Genomic DNA, 18841 nt, shown 5'->3' with positions numbered 1-18841 from the left:
CTTTTCTGTATAAATGACCAAAGGTATGACTTTCCTCAATTTGCATATAAAAATGCGTCGTTGAGAACATTGTCTTTATGGCGCTGCCAACTAAACCCTTCCGGCAGTGTTAACTGGAGTAGTCTCATTTCTCTTATAATTGGGCCCATGGAATTGAAAGATGATGTCATGGCAAAAGTATTATCTGGTTGCCCTAACTTGGAATGCTTGGAACTACAAAAAGTTTCAGGCATACATCGTTTGGAAATCAAATCCATGAAGCTGAGACAATTGATCATAGAAGACTGCTGCAATCAGAAACATGTGGGTTTTGGGTTTGAAATAGTAGCCCCCTATATTCAGCATTTGGAACATCATGGATTGTGCAGTGAGATACGCATCGAGCAGAAAAATGTGGCATCACTTGTTATTGCAGTGTTTCAGTTATATTTTGATTTTGAGGACAAAGAACGCAACTTGGAGAAGGGATGTAGATGTTTCGAGGAACTTCTTCATAGTGTTGCCCATGTCGAGAATCTTACATTGGGTACCGAATGCATCGAGGTTTATTCATACTCTTCACTATCTAAAATCCAAAATCTTTTTTAGGGACTTTTTATTCGCTATCGAATAATCACTTTAGTAACATTAGTTGTGCCACTACTTAGGATAATCTAAGTTGAAAGAAGACCTTTTGAACAAAATTTTGGATGATTAAATGTGAGAATAAAGGGTTTGCAATTTATAGAACAACATGTAAAATTTTTAAGTCATGTTGATGTACTTTCCCATGTGTTTAAAGGTACATATTTGGATTCTCAAACCATCCATGAACATTTTGATGTGGCAAAAAGCAGTCGTATAGTCCAAGTTGTTTTTTTGAATTATTCTACAATTAGCATTTCATTTATTATGTATGTCATATTTCCTTGTTTTGACACATTCCGGTTTGTCTATATTGTTTATAAGTGTCTGTCCATCTTGGAGTTGAAAGGGTGGCAGTTTCCACCATCAAGCCGGAAATTCTTAAAATTTACTGCAGCCTTAGAGCAATTGGACTTTCCTGGAATTTGCAGCTTTCTACAGAGCTCATTGGATCTTGAGACATTAGTCATTGACTGGCGGAATAACCGACCAAGAGTAAGTTTCTTTCATGTTATTCATATCAAACTACTATTCGTGGTGGAAGATTATAATATATATCAACATTTCTGATCTTAAGTCTTCAGGAAAAAAATTCATAATTTCTTTTTAATTTAAACCATCTAGCAATATATTTTATAGATATCGATAAAATGTTACAAAGAGGGGACTTGACTACCTTACCTTTTAAAAAAAGGTAAGACTTGAACCAGGTTCAATCCTCAAGTATAGAGAAGACTATGGAGGTAAGCCTCTAATGTGTAAACAAAAAGATGGTTCTTGTTTAGGAGGAAGACTCCCATTTACAATTTGAAACAAAACTAGCTTAAGTACTTAAATGAGCTTTACAACAATATCTTCTAACTTGTGGAGACTGCCCCAGCGTACGTTGTTTCATAAGAACTAAAAAAGAGAACAAGTGAGACAAGTAACATGTGAGCTGACAGAAGGATCAAACTGGGAAGTTCTTGCTGTTTATTGGAGATAACCTTTGGGCTTTCTTTTGAATTCTGGAGGAAGGGAGCTTCCACTTGTCGACGCTTAAGTTCCTCTAGCTTCTCTTGTTAGTGAGTTAAAGCTGAAAATGTTATTCTCTGCATCCCCTAGGTGACTTCATCCAGCTAAAGAATCAGCCACATAATTGGCTTCTCTTTAATAGTGTGTCACCTTTTTTCACTTCGAATCAATTCTCTAATCTCTTCGCCAAGATGGTTTCACAACTTACTTGACATTATTCAAAACTAAGTATTATTCAAAACTAAGTAAAGAGTCGGCTTCCTCCCAAATGTTTATAATACCAATATACCATGTACAATGTTTCTCTATTGTTTGTTCCATGGCTTTGTGGGACTGCACATGACATAATAATATCACTGGAAAAGTTCCTAGCTATACCACCTGCTTCGCATTGTCCTTGCCTGCAATGTAACTGCATCGCCTAGTGGAACTGCAGATCAGGTTTGCACAATTTTTACAGTAGTGCTTGTCCATTGGGGTGAGAATTTCTCGATATGTTCACAGAAATTGCTCCAGGGAATGCGTTGTTCAAATTCATGAAATTTCAATTCATTGTTGCTTTGCAGGGATTTTTGACCCTGCTTTATAGCCTTGAAAGTTGATTGTTTTCTTTTTGCTAAATCTGCTGCAGCAATGTGCTTATTGTTTTATTTATTTGCAAGACGTTTTGAGGAACTCTTTTGTTCTCTCAATTTATTTTCATCAAAGAAAGTTCAACTGGAGTTGCTTTAACAGTAATTTCATGTTGCCACTATCAAAATTGATTTTATGAGTAAGCCACTTCAACAATGAACTTTTTGTTGTCGGACTCTTCAAAAATGGATATGGACATTTTTGAAGGATCCGACAGACACCATTTTGGAGAGTAACATAGGTTGTAGAGATAACAAGAGATAAAAGATAAGCTTCAATGAAACGTTGGAACATATTTATTTTTTTCGTTGCTTGTACCACTTGTAACATATGCTAAACACTTGACATGTTCCGTGAATTTAAAAGTTCATCACATTTCTATTTTATCCAACTATCAACTCCTTGACTTTTTACGTCCCTATGAGGAGAATAACTGGTTAATGTTTACGGATTCTTTCGTGCAGCACCTGCTGCCATGTTATGTTAAGGATAAAGAAGGACAAAGCAGGACGTCTGAGACACATACAGTTAACTGTCCATTGCTACATCTGAAGACTATCAAGTTCATTAACTTGGTTGGACCATTAAGAGAAAATGAGTTTGTACTTTCAATGGTTAAATATTTTCTCGAGAATGCAATCGTGCTAGAAAAGTTCGACATTGCCGGCAGATGCAAAGGGAGTGATGTGCCTCTGGACCATATTAAAATTGAACAGGAGCTCCTGAGCATTCCAAGATCCTCTCCGCACGCTTCAGTTGTCTTTTCTTATCAATGATCTTTGGGCCCTCTGGTTTTGTATTAATCACAACATGCTTAACAACTGTTACTTTATATTTGAAATTATTTTGTAGCTGATAGACAAGGTTAGGGTTCTACTTGTCAGTATCCAAGGATTTTTTAGTATTTCTTCATGTCTAAGTACTTAACAGTGTGTTTATCATCTGATCATCATGCATGAACGCTTCTTCCAAGTGCTTTGTGATTTATATTTGTATTGGCTATTAATCCTGGTCATGCTTTTGTACTATGAAATTTTAAGGATGAAAAACATTTTGCAAAAAAATAAAAACGTATTTCAAGATTCATTACATGTCCAATGGTTTGATTCTGTTGGCCTATGTGATCTTATCAAACATATGCCAGGGTAGAATTTTGGTAATTTTCTTGAAAATGAACTTAGTGCAATAGACTTTCATAAAATAGTATTTCAAGAATTCAAGGTAGGTAAGGTGACTATGGGTCATTTGCGCGATTCCCCTTCAAAGGCACCGGTCTTTAATTTTTACCACTCAAATTGGTGGTCTTTAATTTTTGTCTTTCGTCTAATAGCCCAAGGTCCTGGGTTTAAACAGCCGTTCAATCAAAAAAAAAAAAAGTGTTTCGCAAGGTAGAGTTTCGTAGCAAAATTAGGTCTATTCGGACAAAAGTTAGGCCTTAAGGCAGAGTTTTGCAAAATTTCAAATGAATTAAAAAAAAATTGCCTTAACGCAAACCTCTACATTAAGGTAGAGTTTTGCCTTCAGGTATAAGGCAAGGCAGAGTTTTGCTATACCTGAAGGCAAAACTCTACCTTAAGGTACGGTTTGCCTCAAATTCTGCCTGATCAGGTAGAGTTTGCAAACTCTGCCCGATCATGCAGAGTTTCAAACTTTGCCTTGAGGCAGGATTTGCCTCAAACACTGCATGATCAGGTAGAGTTTGAGGCAAAACTCTGTCTTGCGATTTTTTTTTATTTTTTATTTTTGACTAATTAAGCCAGATTCGAAAACCAAGGAGTTTTTGCGAAGGCAAAAATTAAAGACCACCAATTTGAGTGACAAAAATTAAAGACCAGTGCTTTTGAAGGGCACCCCGCACAAAAAAAAATGGCAAGAATTCCAGCTACGAATTGCCCTTCTTTTGGGGTGCTCTTTAAATTTTGCCCCTCATATTTGAAATCTTTAAATTTTGCCCTTCAGCTAAAACCCATGGGTTCCAGGTTCGAACCCCCACTCAGTCAAAAATTTAAAAAAAATTCGCAAGGCAGAGTTTAAATTTCGCTATGCCCCCACCGGCATACACTTGTTAAGGAATTACCAAAATTATGCAGGACCTGGCGAACTTATGCCTTTTGGGCAGACTTGGCATAAGAGCATACTTATGGGCAAACTTTTAGTTAAGCCTTAACTAAAAGTTTTTTCTTAGTTATGTCTTATGGGGCATACTTTTAGTTGTGTCTTAACTAACGCCATAAGGCATAACTAGGAAAAACTTTTCTAACTAAAAGTTTGCCCATTAAAATTTCATAAGTATACGACCGGCATAAACTTGTTAAGAATTACCAAAGTTATGCGGACACGGATCTGCCCATACACACGTAGTATGCCGGTCCCGCATAACTTTGGTAATTTCTTAACAAGTGTATCACGGGTTTACACGCGACCCAAACCTTGCCTTGTAATTTTTTTTTAATTTATGCTTGAGCGGGGGTTCAAACACAGAACCCCATGATTTCTGCGAGAACGCTCAGGGTTGCAACGCGAAGGGCAAAAATTAAAGACCAGTAATATGAGGGGCATAATTTAAAGACCACAAATATGAGGGGCAAAATTTAAAGACCACCCCAAAAGAAGGGCAATCCGCGCAATAAAATGAATTCCAGCCACATGAAGATCCTGATGGGCCTCTTACGACACTGCAAGCAGTAAAGGTTGCATTTCTTGCTAACTAATATTTCACAAGCATTTATGAACTTTAAAATACACTTTTCACATGAAAACATGCCCTCATTCCGTGCTTCTAATGTATTGCAGTAAAGCAGTGCTAAAAGAGGCAATCCAAAAAGGATGAAGTAATTACATGGACAACAAATTCCAGCCTTGAGAGGAGTTTCTTGGATCAAGTCATCTGACCTTCATTAGCTTTCGATTTTGTTTGCATTAAGAATTCAAAGGATACAAGCTTCTCAAGGCTGTGTCAGAAAGCTTTGTTTGTATAGTCTTGAATCATTAGATTTGAAGAAAAAAAAATTGGAGGGAGAAAGACCATAGGGCTAAGAGAAGCTCTCCTATCAAGCCTTTGATTCGACTTTGGCTAATGACATTTCGAAAGTCTATAAGCTTGAAAATAGGCATTGTACGTAAATTATTTCAAGTAGATAGGCAAGAACGAAAGTGGAAAGAAAAACCGTAAGTAAAACTAAATTAGTGAAAAATGAAAAGAAAAAAAAAAAAAAGAGGCAATTTTTATAAAAACCTGCCATGTAAAGATACTGAGTACCCATATGCAGGTGTATTTTTTCTTATTGATTGTTGGGTCAAAATTAACCTTAATAGGTGTCCTCATATTTGGGAAGATCATTTTGAATCTTATTTAGTAGGCGTTTAAATATAAAAAATGTGTTACTTGAAAAAAATAATTGCAAAGGGGCATTTGAAATTAAGTTGTGTTTGGATAAGCATTTAACTTGAAAAAAAGTTGAAATTAGAAAAAAATCGTTTGAGAAAAACTGGTCAAGACCACATTTTTAAACATGAAACTCATCTTCAAGAAATATTGTTTCAACAAATTGTTGTAGAATAGTTAAAATAATACAATGGAACTACTCTGTGCGTGAAAATTTAATAAACAAACTAAAAGAGAATTCAATGGAAAAATATGGAATGAGTAGACAAGGCGCTTCTAGGAAACTATCTTTAAGATAGTAATTTTCCGCACACCGTGCAAATGGTTAACGGAAAAGTCCATTCCCAGGATACAATACCTACTCTTGAAATCAAAGTTGCACTCTTTAATTTCTTCTACCACAAGAATTCAACCCAAAAGAGTGAAGGGTTTGAAGGAAGAAATTAGGAAGCAATGATAGAATATGTTTTAAGTTGGAAATGAAGTATAGTTGTACTTCTGTTTTTCAGTACGTTTGGCTACTGCCAAAGATGCCTTTTATAGTCCAACCTTTTAGATTTCTCAACAGATGCATATCCTTGATTTCAAAAATAGAAAGCAACGTTTAGTTCAAAAACTAGACGGCGTATGCCGTGCGCACTTTAGATTATAGTGTATATATGTGTATATAATTGTGTTTGAGTAGTGATAATATATATATATATATATATATATATAGTTTGTCTTTTGTATCCAAAACTTTATTATATTAGTGTTTCTTACGAATACAAAGTCCGCAAAAATTTATTAATACTTTTTAAAAGAGAAGACTTGTTTAAATGGAAACTATTTTCCTCTCTTTGAGATAAAACAATAGCAATATTTAAGCATTAGTTGATACTTGCAATATTAATTCGATTAATTTAAAGGTGTAAAATACTTATTATTTTTTATCAAATTTTGATTTGGATAATTCTAATTCAATTTATTAAATTAATTTTACATTTTTAAAACGAAACAAAGTAGAAATTTGATTTTCTATTTAAACGAAGAACTACTATTTTTTAATTTTTGGTAAATATTATCGGTTTAACTCATTTTACTTGTCATGTTGTCTTTTGCATGGTTTTTTAAGGAAACGTCAATTAGAATTACAATTTGACTAATTTACCTTATTCATTATTTGATCTCCATTTGATATTATTTTTTCTTTTATGACATTTATCTCTTTTCACATTTATTAAAGTAAAAATAAAAATAAAAAAGTAATTAAATTCTATCTTATTTTAAAATATAAATATTTTAAGTATATTTATTTTAGTAAACATAACAAATAAATGACATGGCGGAATAACAAATACAACAGTTCAATAGCTAGATTAGATCTCAGGCTAACATAAAAAAAAGAAAGAGAATTGTATGATTTGGCTACTTAACCTTTTGAAGAAAAATAATAATATGAGGTCCATGTTTTTTGCTGTACAATAATTTCATTTGCTCCCACTAATGGGTTGATACACATGTGGCAATGAATCCATCATTATTGACTTAATGAGATACTTTGAAAATCACATGAATATTGTTTGATTTTTTAATATGGGGTGCACGTTTTTTTTTACATTGTTTTTTAATATGGGGTCCACTATTTATTTTTTTTTTGGATATTGCTTGATTTTGTTAATATGGGGTCGATCTTTTTTTTTTTCATGAGTTTTTTTTTTGTGAGTTTGGAGATGGTGGGCTCTATTTTTTTTTTTTTTTTTTTTTTAATATTGCTTGGTATTTTTAGTATGGGTCCACCTTTTTTTTTTTTTTAAGATGATGATACTGATGACCATAAAGTATAGAAACCCACGTTTCTATATAGTTACTAAAATGCGTCTTGAAGCAACACAACTGTTGCTTTTGTATACATGTATATATAGTTGTGTTTAAATAATATATATATATATATATATATATATATATATATATATATATATATGTCCAAAATACAATTAATATGCACGTTTTGTCCCCTCATAAATATAAATTTATTAATACGACAAATTTTAAAAAATATTAAGTTTTAAAATAATAAAATTTGCATGCAATTTTTAATTTTAAATAATTTAAAAGTGTAAAATACTTATTATTTTTTATCAAATTTTTATTTAAATTTTAATTCACATTATTAAAAATTTTCATTTTATAAATATTTTGGTTTAGCTCATTTTTCATCATGTTGTCTTTTGCATGATTTTTTAAGGAAGCTGAATTAGAATTATAATTTGACTAATTTATCTTTAATTCATTATTTGATCTTCATTTGATATTAATCTCTTTTCACATTTATTAGAGTAAGAATTTAATTAAATTGCATTTTGTAAATATATATATTTTAAGTATATTTATTTTAGTAAAAACATAAATAAATGATATGGCCAAAAAAGCAATTAAATATTTTGAAGAAAAGTAATAATATAAGGTCGATATTTTTGTTGTGCAATAATTTCATTTGCTCTCACTAATGGGTTAATATCCAATGACTCCTCAAATTATTGACTTGATGGATACATGATTCATGAATATTGTTTGGTTTTTTAGTATATGGGTATATATATATATATTATATAGGGACGTTGCCTTTTTTTTTTTTAATAAAGGTCCATTTTTTTCCATGAATTTTAAGTATGTTAAATAATTTTCACCAACTTAGCTAAGCCAAACACATTTTTCATTATATTTAATTGTTTGATTTTTAACATTTGTTTTTTAACATTGTTTGTTTCAAAGATAAAACTTTTTTTAAATATTGCGCGTAAAATGATCAACGACCACGAGTTTGGATGTGGAGTTCCACTTTTTTTTCTTTCTTTTTTTTTACGCTCGGTGTTGTTTAGTATAACGACCTTTTCCATTATTAGTTTCACGATTTTTAAAAGTGCGTATAATATATATATATATGATTTCTAAAATCGATTGATATCATTATAATTTGTCTCGATCTAAAAATTATATTGATAAATATCAAATTACTTTTTTTTTTTTTACATTGATTTTTTTAAATATGATTAACTTTTTTTTTTTTCAATATATTCAAGTATTTTGTCAATATGGGATCTCTATGTTCAAGTTAATATAGATGAGATTTAATGCCATATTTAAAATTTTATTATATTAATGTTTCCCAACCTCAAGTGTTTAATCTCGGGCCCTCATTTTTTCACATTTGTTAGAGTAAGGAAAAAATGAAAAAGTAATTAAATTCTTCTTATTTTAATATATGAGTATTTTAAGATTAATTAAAACAACATTAACTCACTTCATGGGTTGATAGCAATAAAAATCATTATTGATTTCAATTGTTTGATTTTCTAAGCATTTGTTTATTAACATTGTTTGTTTTATTAATATGGGATTCTTTTTTTGGATCTAATATTGCTTGGTTATGTTAATATAGGGACAAAAAGATCAGTTTGGAGGAACAAAAGCTTTTTTTGTTCCTTTTTTTAAGGGTGTTATTTAGTATGGGCCAAATCTTTTTTTTTTTAAGGGACAACGGACGATAGCGTTGTAGCCCCTCCCCAAAGTTTTTTTTTATTTTTTATTTTATATTCCCTAGTGTTATTTAGTATACCCTTTTTTTTTTTAAGGGACCCGATGAAGCATGGGTCTAAACTATATAGTTTTTTTTAATTTAATTTTTTTTTATTTTATAAGTGTTGTTTATAAAGACTTTTTGAAATTATAATTTAATTATTTTTATCTAATAAATTATATATATATATACTATTCAAAACATGATTGATATAGTAAATTAAGAAAAAATTATATTAGTGTTCTTAAAAACAGTTTAACTTTTTTTTTTTTTGACTTTATTTTTTTAATATGGGAACTTTTTTTTTTTTTTTTTATATATTGCTTGATTTTGTAATAACTGTTCAAAACACGATTAATATAACATTGTAGTTTGTAGTTTATTAAAAAACTTTATTATATCGGTGTTTTTATGAATACGCATGGTGTTTAATATGGGGCCCACATTTTTTTTAATATTGTTTTTTTTATTATGAGATTCACTTTTTTTTTAATATTGCTTAATTTTGTTAATATGGGGGATGAGTTTGGATGTGGTGTGTTCCAATTTTTTTTTTTAATCCCCCCGGTTGGTGTTTAATATGGGGCCCACAATTTTTTTTAATATTAGTTGTTGTTTAATATATATGGGGCCCAATTTTTTTGGTACAATTTTGTTTTAATTTTTTTTTTTAATTATGGGTTGTTTAATATGGAGCCAAAATATATTTTTTTTTCATGGAGGGCCCTTCAACGGACGACGAAAAGGGGTGGCTCTTAATAGTAGAAAAAAAGTGAAGCAACACAACTGTTGCTTTTGTAACCAACTTGGCAACGGTGCTTTTGAAGGCAACATTAACATACTAATTTCTGGGAACGTGTGTTGCACGTTTGCACGTTTGTCCCCTCATAAATATAAAATATCGACAAATTTTAAAAAATATTAAGTTTTAAAATAGAAAATGCTGCAATTAAAAATATTGATTTTACCATTTAAATTTTATTCATTAAAAAAATCAATAACTATGGGATGGCGTATTTTTCATCAAGCAAGAAGTATTCGAAGCTAATTAAAATATACAACCTTTAATGGCATGAATTTGTTGATGAAATCCTGCTGTAAATTTATTAAATGCATGTAAATAATCTAATAAAATTAGCAAAAACATGAGGTATGTTTGCCCCAAGCATTCAAAATTGCAAACAGAGCACGATAACTATACACTTATCTTAGGAATTATCAAAGTTAACTTGCTCGAAAGAGAAAGTGTACATGATCGTATGCAATATAATTTACCCATAAGGCATCGAATTCATTCAAGAATAATATAAAGGCGAATTAAACATAATTTTTAACTACTAAGCCAAACACTTTTTCAATATTTAATTTTTGGTTTAACAACTAACAAAGATAAAACTAATTAGAAAGCGCGTAAAATGATCAATGACACAGTATGGATACAATTGAAATTACCTCAAGTAACGATGATGTATTTCACGATTTACAACTAAAAGTGCGTTTAAGCTAATTAGATAGTGATTTTAAAATTCTGTCAAAGTTTCTCGATCAAATTGATAAATATCATTACTAAGACAGCCTTAGAATGTTGACAATATGAACAATCAATATAGTCTCAAGTATAGATGGTCTAGCTCAAGTTATTAGATGAGATTTAATCCACAATTCTTGTTAATTAATCTTTAAGTCCTCTCATCTGATACTTTAATTTACCTCTCAAGGGCTCCATCGAAGAATGATGAATATTTTGAAACATTAAAGAACAAGATTAATTAAAAAAAAAACATTAACAAAACATGCTAAAAATTATCAATACAAATATTTTGGATCTAGTGTAATGGAATAGGAGACAACTTTGATAACAAAAGCAATTTGTTCCAAGGATATGGGGGCAAATCTTCTCTTTAATGGGCTAAACTTTTAGCCCCGGATTTATCTCCTAGCTTTTATTTATTACACTTTGACCCAAATTCTAAACTATAAAAAATGTAATTCTTTATAATTTTTATAAAGACTTGAAATTATATTTAATATTATCTAATAAATTAAGAAAAACTAGCCCTTAGAAATTAAGATAAAAAAGTTGTTCTTAAAAACATTTAAAGACTTTAAAGTTATAAAAAATAAATTCTAATAGTAATAACTAAAAAATTACATTGGTTTGTAGTTTATTAAAAAATAAATTTTGACTTCCCGTGGGTTCCCTTTGGAACCTATGGGATGGGTTAAGTTATCCCAAAAGGGCAAAATCCCCCCATTTCATATTTTGGGCAAAATTTAAAGTCCCCCCAAAAAGAAGGTCCCCCCGACAGCTTAGAGCTACATCGCGAACCTTGGTAACGATAACGTGTAAGATTTGACTTAAATTGAAAAAGGAAAAATGAAAATGGGCCTCATTATGAGAATTTAAACGAATGAATAGAACTATCCTCTTCGTAAAAATGTGTTATTTTTTTTGTGGACCTACCTGAAGACAAAGAAAGGTAACATTTTTATATTAAGGCTTAGATTAAGATGGGAACAAAAAAAAAAAGAGAACATATTCAAGCCAGTAGTGATATAGATTGAAGAAAAATGAAAAAAATAATAGGGGGAAGGTCTGTGTACAGTGTCGTACAGACTTCTCTTCTCAGGCCTCACTTGTGAAATTACACTAGTTGTAGTATTGTTGTTGTAAATAAATAATAGTGATAGAGATTAGACGGAAAATATTCCATTAATATTTGTTACCATGTGGCCTTAATTTACTATGTCTTTTAAGAGTAATTGTTTTTATCCTAAAATCAATGTGATTCTTTTAGTTGGATATATTTCCATTACTCCTTATAAAAACGAAAATAAATAAAGTGCTCATGAGATTGACGTGAAAAGAGTAAGCATAACTATATTTTTGAGAACTAACTTCAGGTAAACATAAAACCTAAGAAAATTATTTTGGAACGAAAGATAATTTTGAATTTATTTTGTTTTACGAGAAAAAAATTATGAATCTCATGAAAAGTACGATCCTACTTCAAAGTGAATGGCAGCCGCATGTTTGACACATGCAAGTCGGAAGACATGATGTTTTTTATGGTGGATCTAAGAGCATGACATGTTCCCCTAATTGTACAAAGAGGGAAAGAGAACAATAACATACCCAGTGTAATTTCACAAGTGGGGTCTGGAGAGGGTAGAGTGTACACAAACCTTACCCCTACCTTGAGAGCAGTGGCGGAGCCACATTAGCGCCAGGTGGTTCATCCCAACTCTCTCGGCAAAAAATTACAGTGTATTTTCAAAGTTAAAATTATTTTATTATGTATATATAGTAGATGTTGAACCCCCTGATTTCTTTGTGTATTTATCTTTTAGAATTTTTGAACCCCGTAGATGAAAATCCTGATTCCGCCACTGCTTGAGAGGTAAACAAGCTTTTTCTGAAAGACTTTTGGCTCAAGGAAAGAAATGACAAAAGTTCAGATAAGAAGGGGAAAGCGAAAACAATGTTTTACAAATAAACTAGCTAGGGATGAAGCTCGTGTGAATTCATTTTGATAGAAAATTGACCCCTTTTTTCTTTTAGTAACTTGTCAAAAGAGTAAAAATGAGAAACGAATAATTTCTTCGATATGAAGAGAAGTGAAAATAATAATTTTGAAAAAAAAAAAAAATTATCAGGATAAATTTATACCTTCTACCAAACATGATATAAAAATTAGTGCTGGGATATCCCAGCTTATACCTTCTGCCAAACGACCCCTAAGAGTATAACTAAAACGAAGTACAATAAAATTTGCAAAAATCATAATGACAGGCAAATTCCACATATGGCTTGAATTGCGATTCTTCTAAATTTTCCTTGTATGCAGATGTGTCTCAACCAAATCCTTGCCAGCTCCAATTGTAACACACATTCCAGTTGGTCCAAAATGGAGCTATTGTGTACACCTTCAACACACTCTTTATACCTGGAAGTAGTGACGCTACACCAAACTCGTTGGGCAGCCATTCGATCCAAAACAGAGGCCAAACGGCCAGCAGCTGTGCATGTACAACCCAAAAACAGAGCAGTCCTCGTCTCAATATTATCCCAAACATTTCGCTCCAAGCATACATGCTGGGACAAGATTCCACTGCTTTGTTTCCTTCCCAAGGTCATTCACTATTCAAATCCAGAAATATTTTTTTCCACCAATTAAAAATAACATAGGAAAACAAAAACAAGTCTTTGGGCATGTAATGAATCTTGAAAAACTATTCTAGCAAAATGATTTTCAGCCTTAAATAAGAACATGACTAGGATTCAGCAATATGAATGAAAATCACAAAACATTTAGAGTGAGTTTGCTTACATAAAGATCAAAATAAACACATTGTTACTTAGACAAAAAGAACTACTAACAACACCTTGGACACTGGCAAGTACAAGTCTAACTTCGTCTATCAGTTACAAAACCAATTTCAAACATAAAGTAACAGCAGTTAGGTAGCAATTGATTCAAATTATAGGGCCAAAGCTTATCAACAAGAAAAGACACCTGAAGAGTAAGGAGAGGATCTTGGAAAGCATTGGAACTCCTCGGCCATTTAGACATAATCTTGAGGGACATCACTCCCTTTGGATTTGGCAGCGATGATGAACTTTTCTAGCACTGTTGCATTCTTGAGCAAATATTTTACAAATGGCATTACAGACTTATTTACATACAAAGTTTTTTTAATCAAGGCTAGCACCAAGAAAGTACTGCAAAGATAAAAAGATGTTACAACTGCTCCATTACATCTTTAGGCTCATAAGACATAAAGCTGTGCACTGTACTCGACAAAGGATACATGTTCGATCTTTCACTCCTCTTCAAAGCATCTTTCTTTTGTTCAACCCAAATAGTCCACATGAAACTCATAGAATCAATTTTGATAGGGACGACATGAAGTTTCTGTCAAAACAATTCAAGCTGAACATTTTTCTTGAGGAAAATAAATTGGGAGAACCAAAAAGTTCCTGTAAACGCCTTACATAAAAGCAGAATAATAAGCATGTTGTTGCAAAAGATTTAGCAAAGATACCATCAACTATCAAGACTAAAAAGCAGCACTCAAGTAAAATTCAAGAATTTGAACAGAGCATTCCCTGGAGCAGCTACTGTGAACACATTTAGAAATGCCCACCTAGATAGACAAGCACTATCTTAAAATGGTACAAACATGATCTTGGATGGGTAAATAACAACGGATGGAAGTTGCAGACAAGGACAATGTGGAGCAGGTGGCATAGTGAGGAACTCTTCTGGTGATATGATTATGGCATATGCAGTCCCAGTGGGGCATGGTCCAAAAAATACGGCTGAAGCATTTGTTCTTTCTTATGGGCTTAAATGGTGTCTTGAACACGGTATTAGAAAGATGTTGGGTGGAAGAAGGATCTTCACTTATTGTGAATGCTGGCAAGGAGTTGCAAAACCTTTTTGGCACTATGAACCTATTGTTGAGGAGATTAAAGAGTTGATTCAAGGTACAAAAGTCAATATTACAGAGAAGCCTGGTAGCTGTTCATTTGAATGCAGAGATGAACACTTGAAGCTTTAACTCACTATCAAGAGAAGCTAGAGGGTATTTAGGGTAGACAAGGGGCAGCAACCTTCATTCAGAATTCGAAAAATAAAAAGCCCAGAGCTTACCTCTAATAATGCAAAGAGATGAACTTCCCTGCTAAATCTTTTCCTAAGCTCGCATATTACTTGAGAATACCTCTCACTTTTTTTTTTTTTTTAAAAAAAAAAAACTTCTGAAGGAAACAATGTACGGGGAACAAGTCTCCATAAGTTAGAAGCTATTGTTCTAAAGCTCATCAGGTACATAGGCTAGTTATGTTTCACATTGTAAAACTCTTTTTGCTTACATTCCTCCAAACACTCTTTTTGCTTGCATTCCTACTATATTGAAACACTCTTTTTGCTTACATGTTAGAGGCTTATCACCTACACTTTGTGAAAGATTGAATCTTCTCTTTACTTGAAGGTTGAACCGGTTCAATCTCACATTCCTTTGTAGAGGTAAGGCAGTTATCTTTGTTACATTTTATTTTTTTCCATGAAGAATGCTACTAAGGTGGTTTATACTTTAAAAAAAAAAAAAAAGGTTTAAGAGCTTTTCCCTAAGTATGTTGGTATACGTTCTTTTTTCCACTAATAGTTGTTTGACATTGATAACATGAAGTGACGAAAATGAAGGTCTAAAGGAAACTTACTCTTGGTTCGTGATTGTACCAGTCAATGACTAAAGTCTCAAGATCCGGTGAACTCTGTAAATTCTAGGGAAGTCCAACCGCTCTAAGGCTGCATCACGTTTTAAGAATTTCCGGCTTGGTGGTGGAAACAGGGGCGGATCCACCCTTTTGCATGCCACCCCCTAGATTAATAAATTTTTTATATACTTATATATGTTGTAATTTGCTTAAATTAGGTTAAATATATGATCCTGCCACCCCCAGTCGTAAATTAGACAAAGGTGTCACGGCTAGTAGACACAAATTTGAATCTATCTTGAACATTTTCCGACTCTAGTTTTTCTTTGTGCTTTTTACTTTCTTTGTACCAATAATTCCCTTTTCGGCTCTCCCAATTTTCTATTTATCTTTTTATTATTTATATTGTCTTTCCTCTTTTTTATTATTTTATGTGTGATCTCTTCGAGAACACACAAATTGAAACTTCAAAATCCCTTAAATTAAGCATTTCTCTTAATCTCAAATCTGTGAGTAGTTAAATCGAAAGACATGGGTCTCAATGGAAATTCTGGATTGAGATCAAAATTCAATTTTTTTTTTATAATTTCTTTTCCGTCCATGTTTACTTGTCTATATTTGACTTGGGACACTCTTAATAAGTAATAAATAAAATGAGAAATGAATTTATGATTTATTCTTGAGAACTTGTAGTTTATCTAATTCTACATTTACTTATGGGGTGTATTTATCTATTGAAGATTTTTCTATTATTTTTTTTATTTTGATTGGTGTAATTATCTTATTAAAGATGTTATTTTACTTGTGCGAATTCATTTTTTAATATACTTTCGAGATGCAAGTCCCTTAGTGAAAATGTCGATTTTACTTCTGTTGTTAATGGGTGTGATTCCTTGTTTAAGATGCTAATTATGTTCGTTTCTTGATTTTTGAGATGTAATTTTCATATTTGCAAATGAAAAAAAGCCTATTAAGTTGATCCGAATAAACTAAAAAGAGATGGACTCAACCCAAATACACGTTCCTAACAAGATGTATATTGAAGAAAATTGTGGCATCCGTCACCTTCAAATCCTAGATCCGCCTCTAGGTGAAAACTGCCACCCTTTCAACTCCAGATAGGCACTTATAAACAAAATAGACAAACCAGAATATGTTAAAACAAGGAAATATGACGTACTTAATAAATGAAATGCAAATTGTTGAATAACTCGTAAAAACAGAATTATAAGACTACTGGACTATAACACTGCGTTTTGCCAAATAGAAGTATTCAAGATTGGTTTGGAAATCCAAAGGTGGTGTTTTCTTTTAACAAGGAAAAATAGAACTTCATTCAACAACATCCAGAGGATCCAAAATGCAGTACAAAAACAGAGAACTTCTTTTATATGTTGTTCTGCCCCTTGCAAACTCTTTATTCTCACAGTTCATCATTGAATATTCTGTTCAAAAGGTCTTGTTTCTATCTCCTATTCTTGGCCATGAGAATGTATTTCTTTTGTACTTGCCAACTTTCTTATCAGATAATCCTAAGTAGTGGAATTGTTAGTGTTAGTAAACGGATGATTCAAGAGAAAATAAAAGGTCCCAAAAAGAAAAGAAAAAAGGGAATTATGGATAGCAAAGAGTATGAATAAACCTCAATGAACCAGGGACTCAATTCAAGATTCTCAACATGGGCAACACTGTGAAGACATTGCTTCATATTGCTATACTGCTTTTCCAAGTTTTGGTCTCCTTCATCATCATCTTCCTCGTCGAAATCGAAACCAAAACCTAAATGAAGAACTGTAGTGACAAGTGAAGGCACATTTCCATGTGGCAAGCATACGTCACTACAATGCCCCAAAAGTTGCAAAGTTTGAATAAAGGGGGCTAATATTTCAAGCCAAAGGTCATCACACCAGTGGTAGTAGTCTTTAATGATCAATTTTCTCAGCTTGGCACTACTAATTTCCAAACGATGAATGCCCGAAAAGACATCTAATTTCAAGCAATCCAAGTTAGGGCAACCAGATAATACCTTTTCCATGGCACCATCTGTCAATTCCACACGCCCAATTTTAAGAGAAACTTGACTAGTCCAATTAACATTACCACAAGGTTTCAGTTGACAGTACCAGAAAACCAAATTCTTCAATAACGTATTCTTATATGCAAATTGAGGAAACTCATAACTAGATTCACTATAACAATTAAATTTAAGCTTAAAACTTTCAACATTAGCAATTTTAGTTGCAAAAAATACCCATAGATCAACATCTTTAACATATTCCTTCATGTACATAAGGCGTCTTACACTTAATTTTGTCGCAAGACCTCCAATAAAGAAGCTCTCTATTGATGGAAGCCATGAGATCAAGAGTTTCCTTTCCGTTGTTACTGTAGGAGAATTTGAAATCGAGTGATACCGGAACAGACATCCAAAGAGACCGCCATCATGTAGACAATACGCTGGTCCTCACAACTTGTTTCCCGTCGGGCAACATAGAGAGTATGTGCAGTACAATTGGCTCTGGCAAATCACTAAGTCTGTCTCCTCTTGCTGTGATTTTACTTTGCTTTTCCATGGAGTCCAACTTTCAGGGTATGTGGTCTAACACTGATTTTGTGTTTCCGAGAAGGAGAGGGTTTGTGGTATTAATGGGTTATTTTGACAAATCAGTGGAGTCGGGTAATTGGGGTGTAATTTGTTGTTGTCTCATCAATTTGGGAAAAAGGACATAAATTGCCAGCCTAGGCAGATTTATAGCAATGGATTTCATAGGGCATTGTATTTGTTTTTAAGACTAGTTAAATCAAATTTAGATAAAATTATCTCAGTTAGGCTTGGTTCAGTTGTCCTTTTGGTAAAGTTGTGACTTGAGCCCTTTGTGTACAATCTTGCTAATCGGGGGACTTTCATAACTACTAGTGAATAAGCATAATATTACATAATGTACAACTGTTATCATAATTACATAATATACAATATATACAAGGTAAATTAATAAATGAGAAACCCTTTGAATATGGAAGTTTTCCCATAAATGAAGAAACTCCTAAATCTAATCAATCATATTTCTGCCTTCAATAAAGTATCACTGTAAATTTCAATAGCAAAACTTTCAACATTAGCAAGTTTGGTTGCAAAATGTACCCATAAACCAACATGTTTAACATAATGGTTCCTGTAGTTAAAGAGACGGACCCTGAAATTTCTGATTTTGTGGCAATACCTCTAGTAATCAAGCTCTCTATTTGTGGAAGCCAGGAAATCAAGAGTGTCCTTTTCGTTACAGTAGAACACGAAATTGAGTGATACTGGAACGGAACAGACTTCCAAAGAAACCTCCATACTGGTCCTCAAAACTTATTTTGCGTGGGGCAACAGAGAGAGTATGTGAATTAGAATAGACTC

The 18841-nt window shown here is 32.4% G+C and overlaps 1 protein-coding gene across 1 annotated transcript in view; it reads right to left on the bottom strand.

Moving 5' to 3' along the window:
* LOC132066929 (F-box/LRR-repeat protein At3g03360-like) overlaps window positions 1–17722 on the bottom strand; it is a 50452-nt gene extending 32730 nt beyond the window's left edge. The window contains exon 1 of the mRNA XM_059460117.1: window positions 17081–17722. Coding sequence (XP_059316100.1) covers window positions 17081–17722 — 642 coding nt within the window. The remainder of the gene's footprint in view (window positions 1–17080) is intronic.
* Between the last annotated feature and the right edge of the window lie 1119 nt (window positions 17723–18841).

Source organism: Lycium ferocissimum, chromosome 1 (genome assembly GCF_029784015.1).
Source record: "Lycium ferocissimum isolate CSIRO_LF1 chromosome 1, AGI_CSIRO_Lferr_CH_V1, whole genome shotgun sequence".
Taxonomy (NCBI): Eukaryota; Viridiplantae; Streptophyta; class Magnoliopsida; order Solanales; family Solanaceae; genus Lycium; species Lycium ferocissimum.
This window is presented reverse-complemented; position numbering and strand designations above follow the sequence as displayed.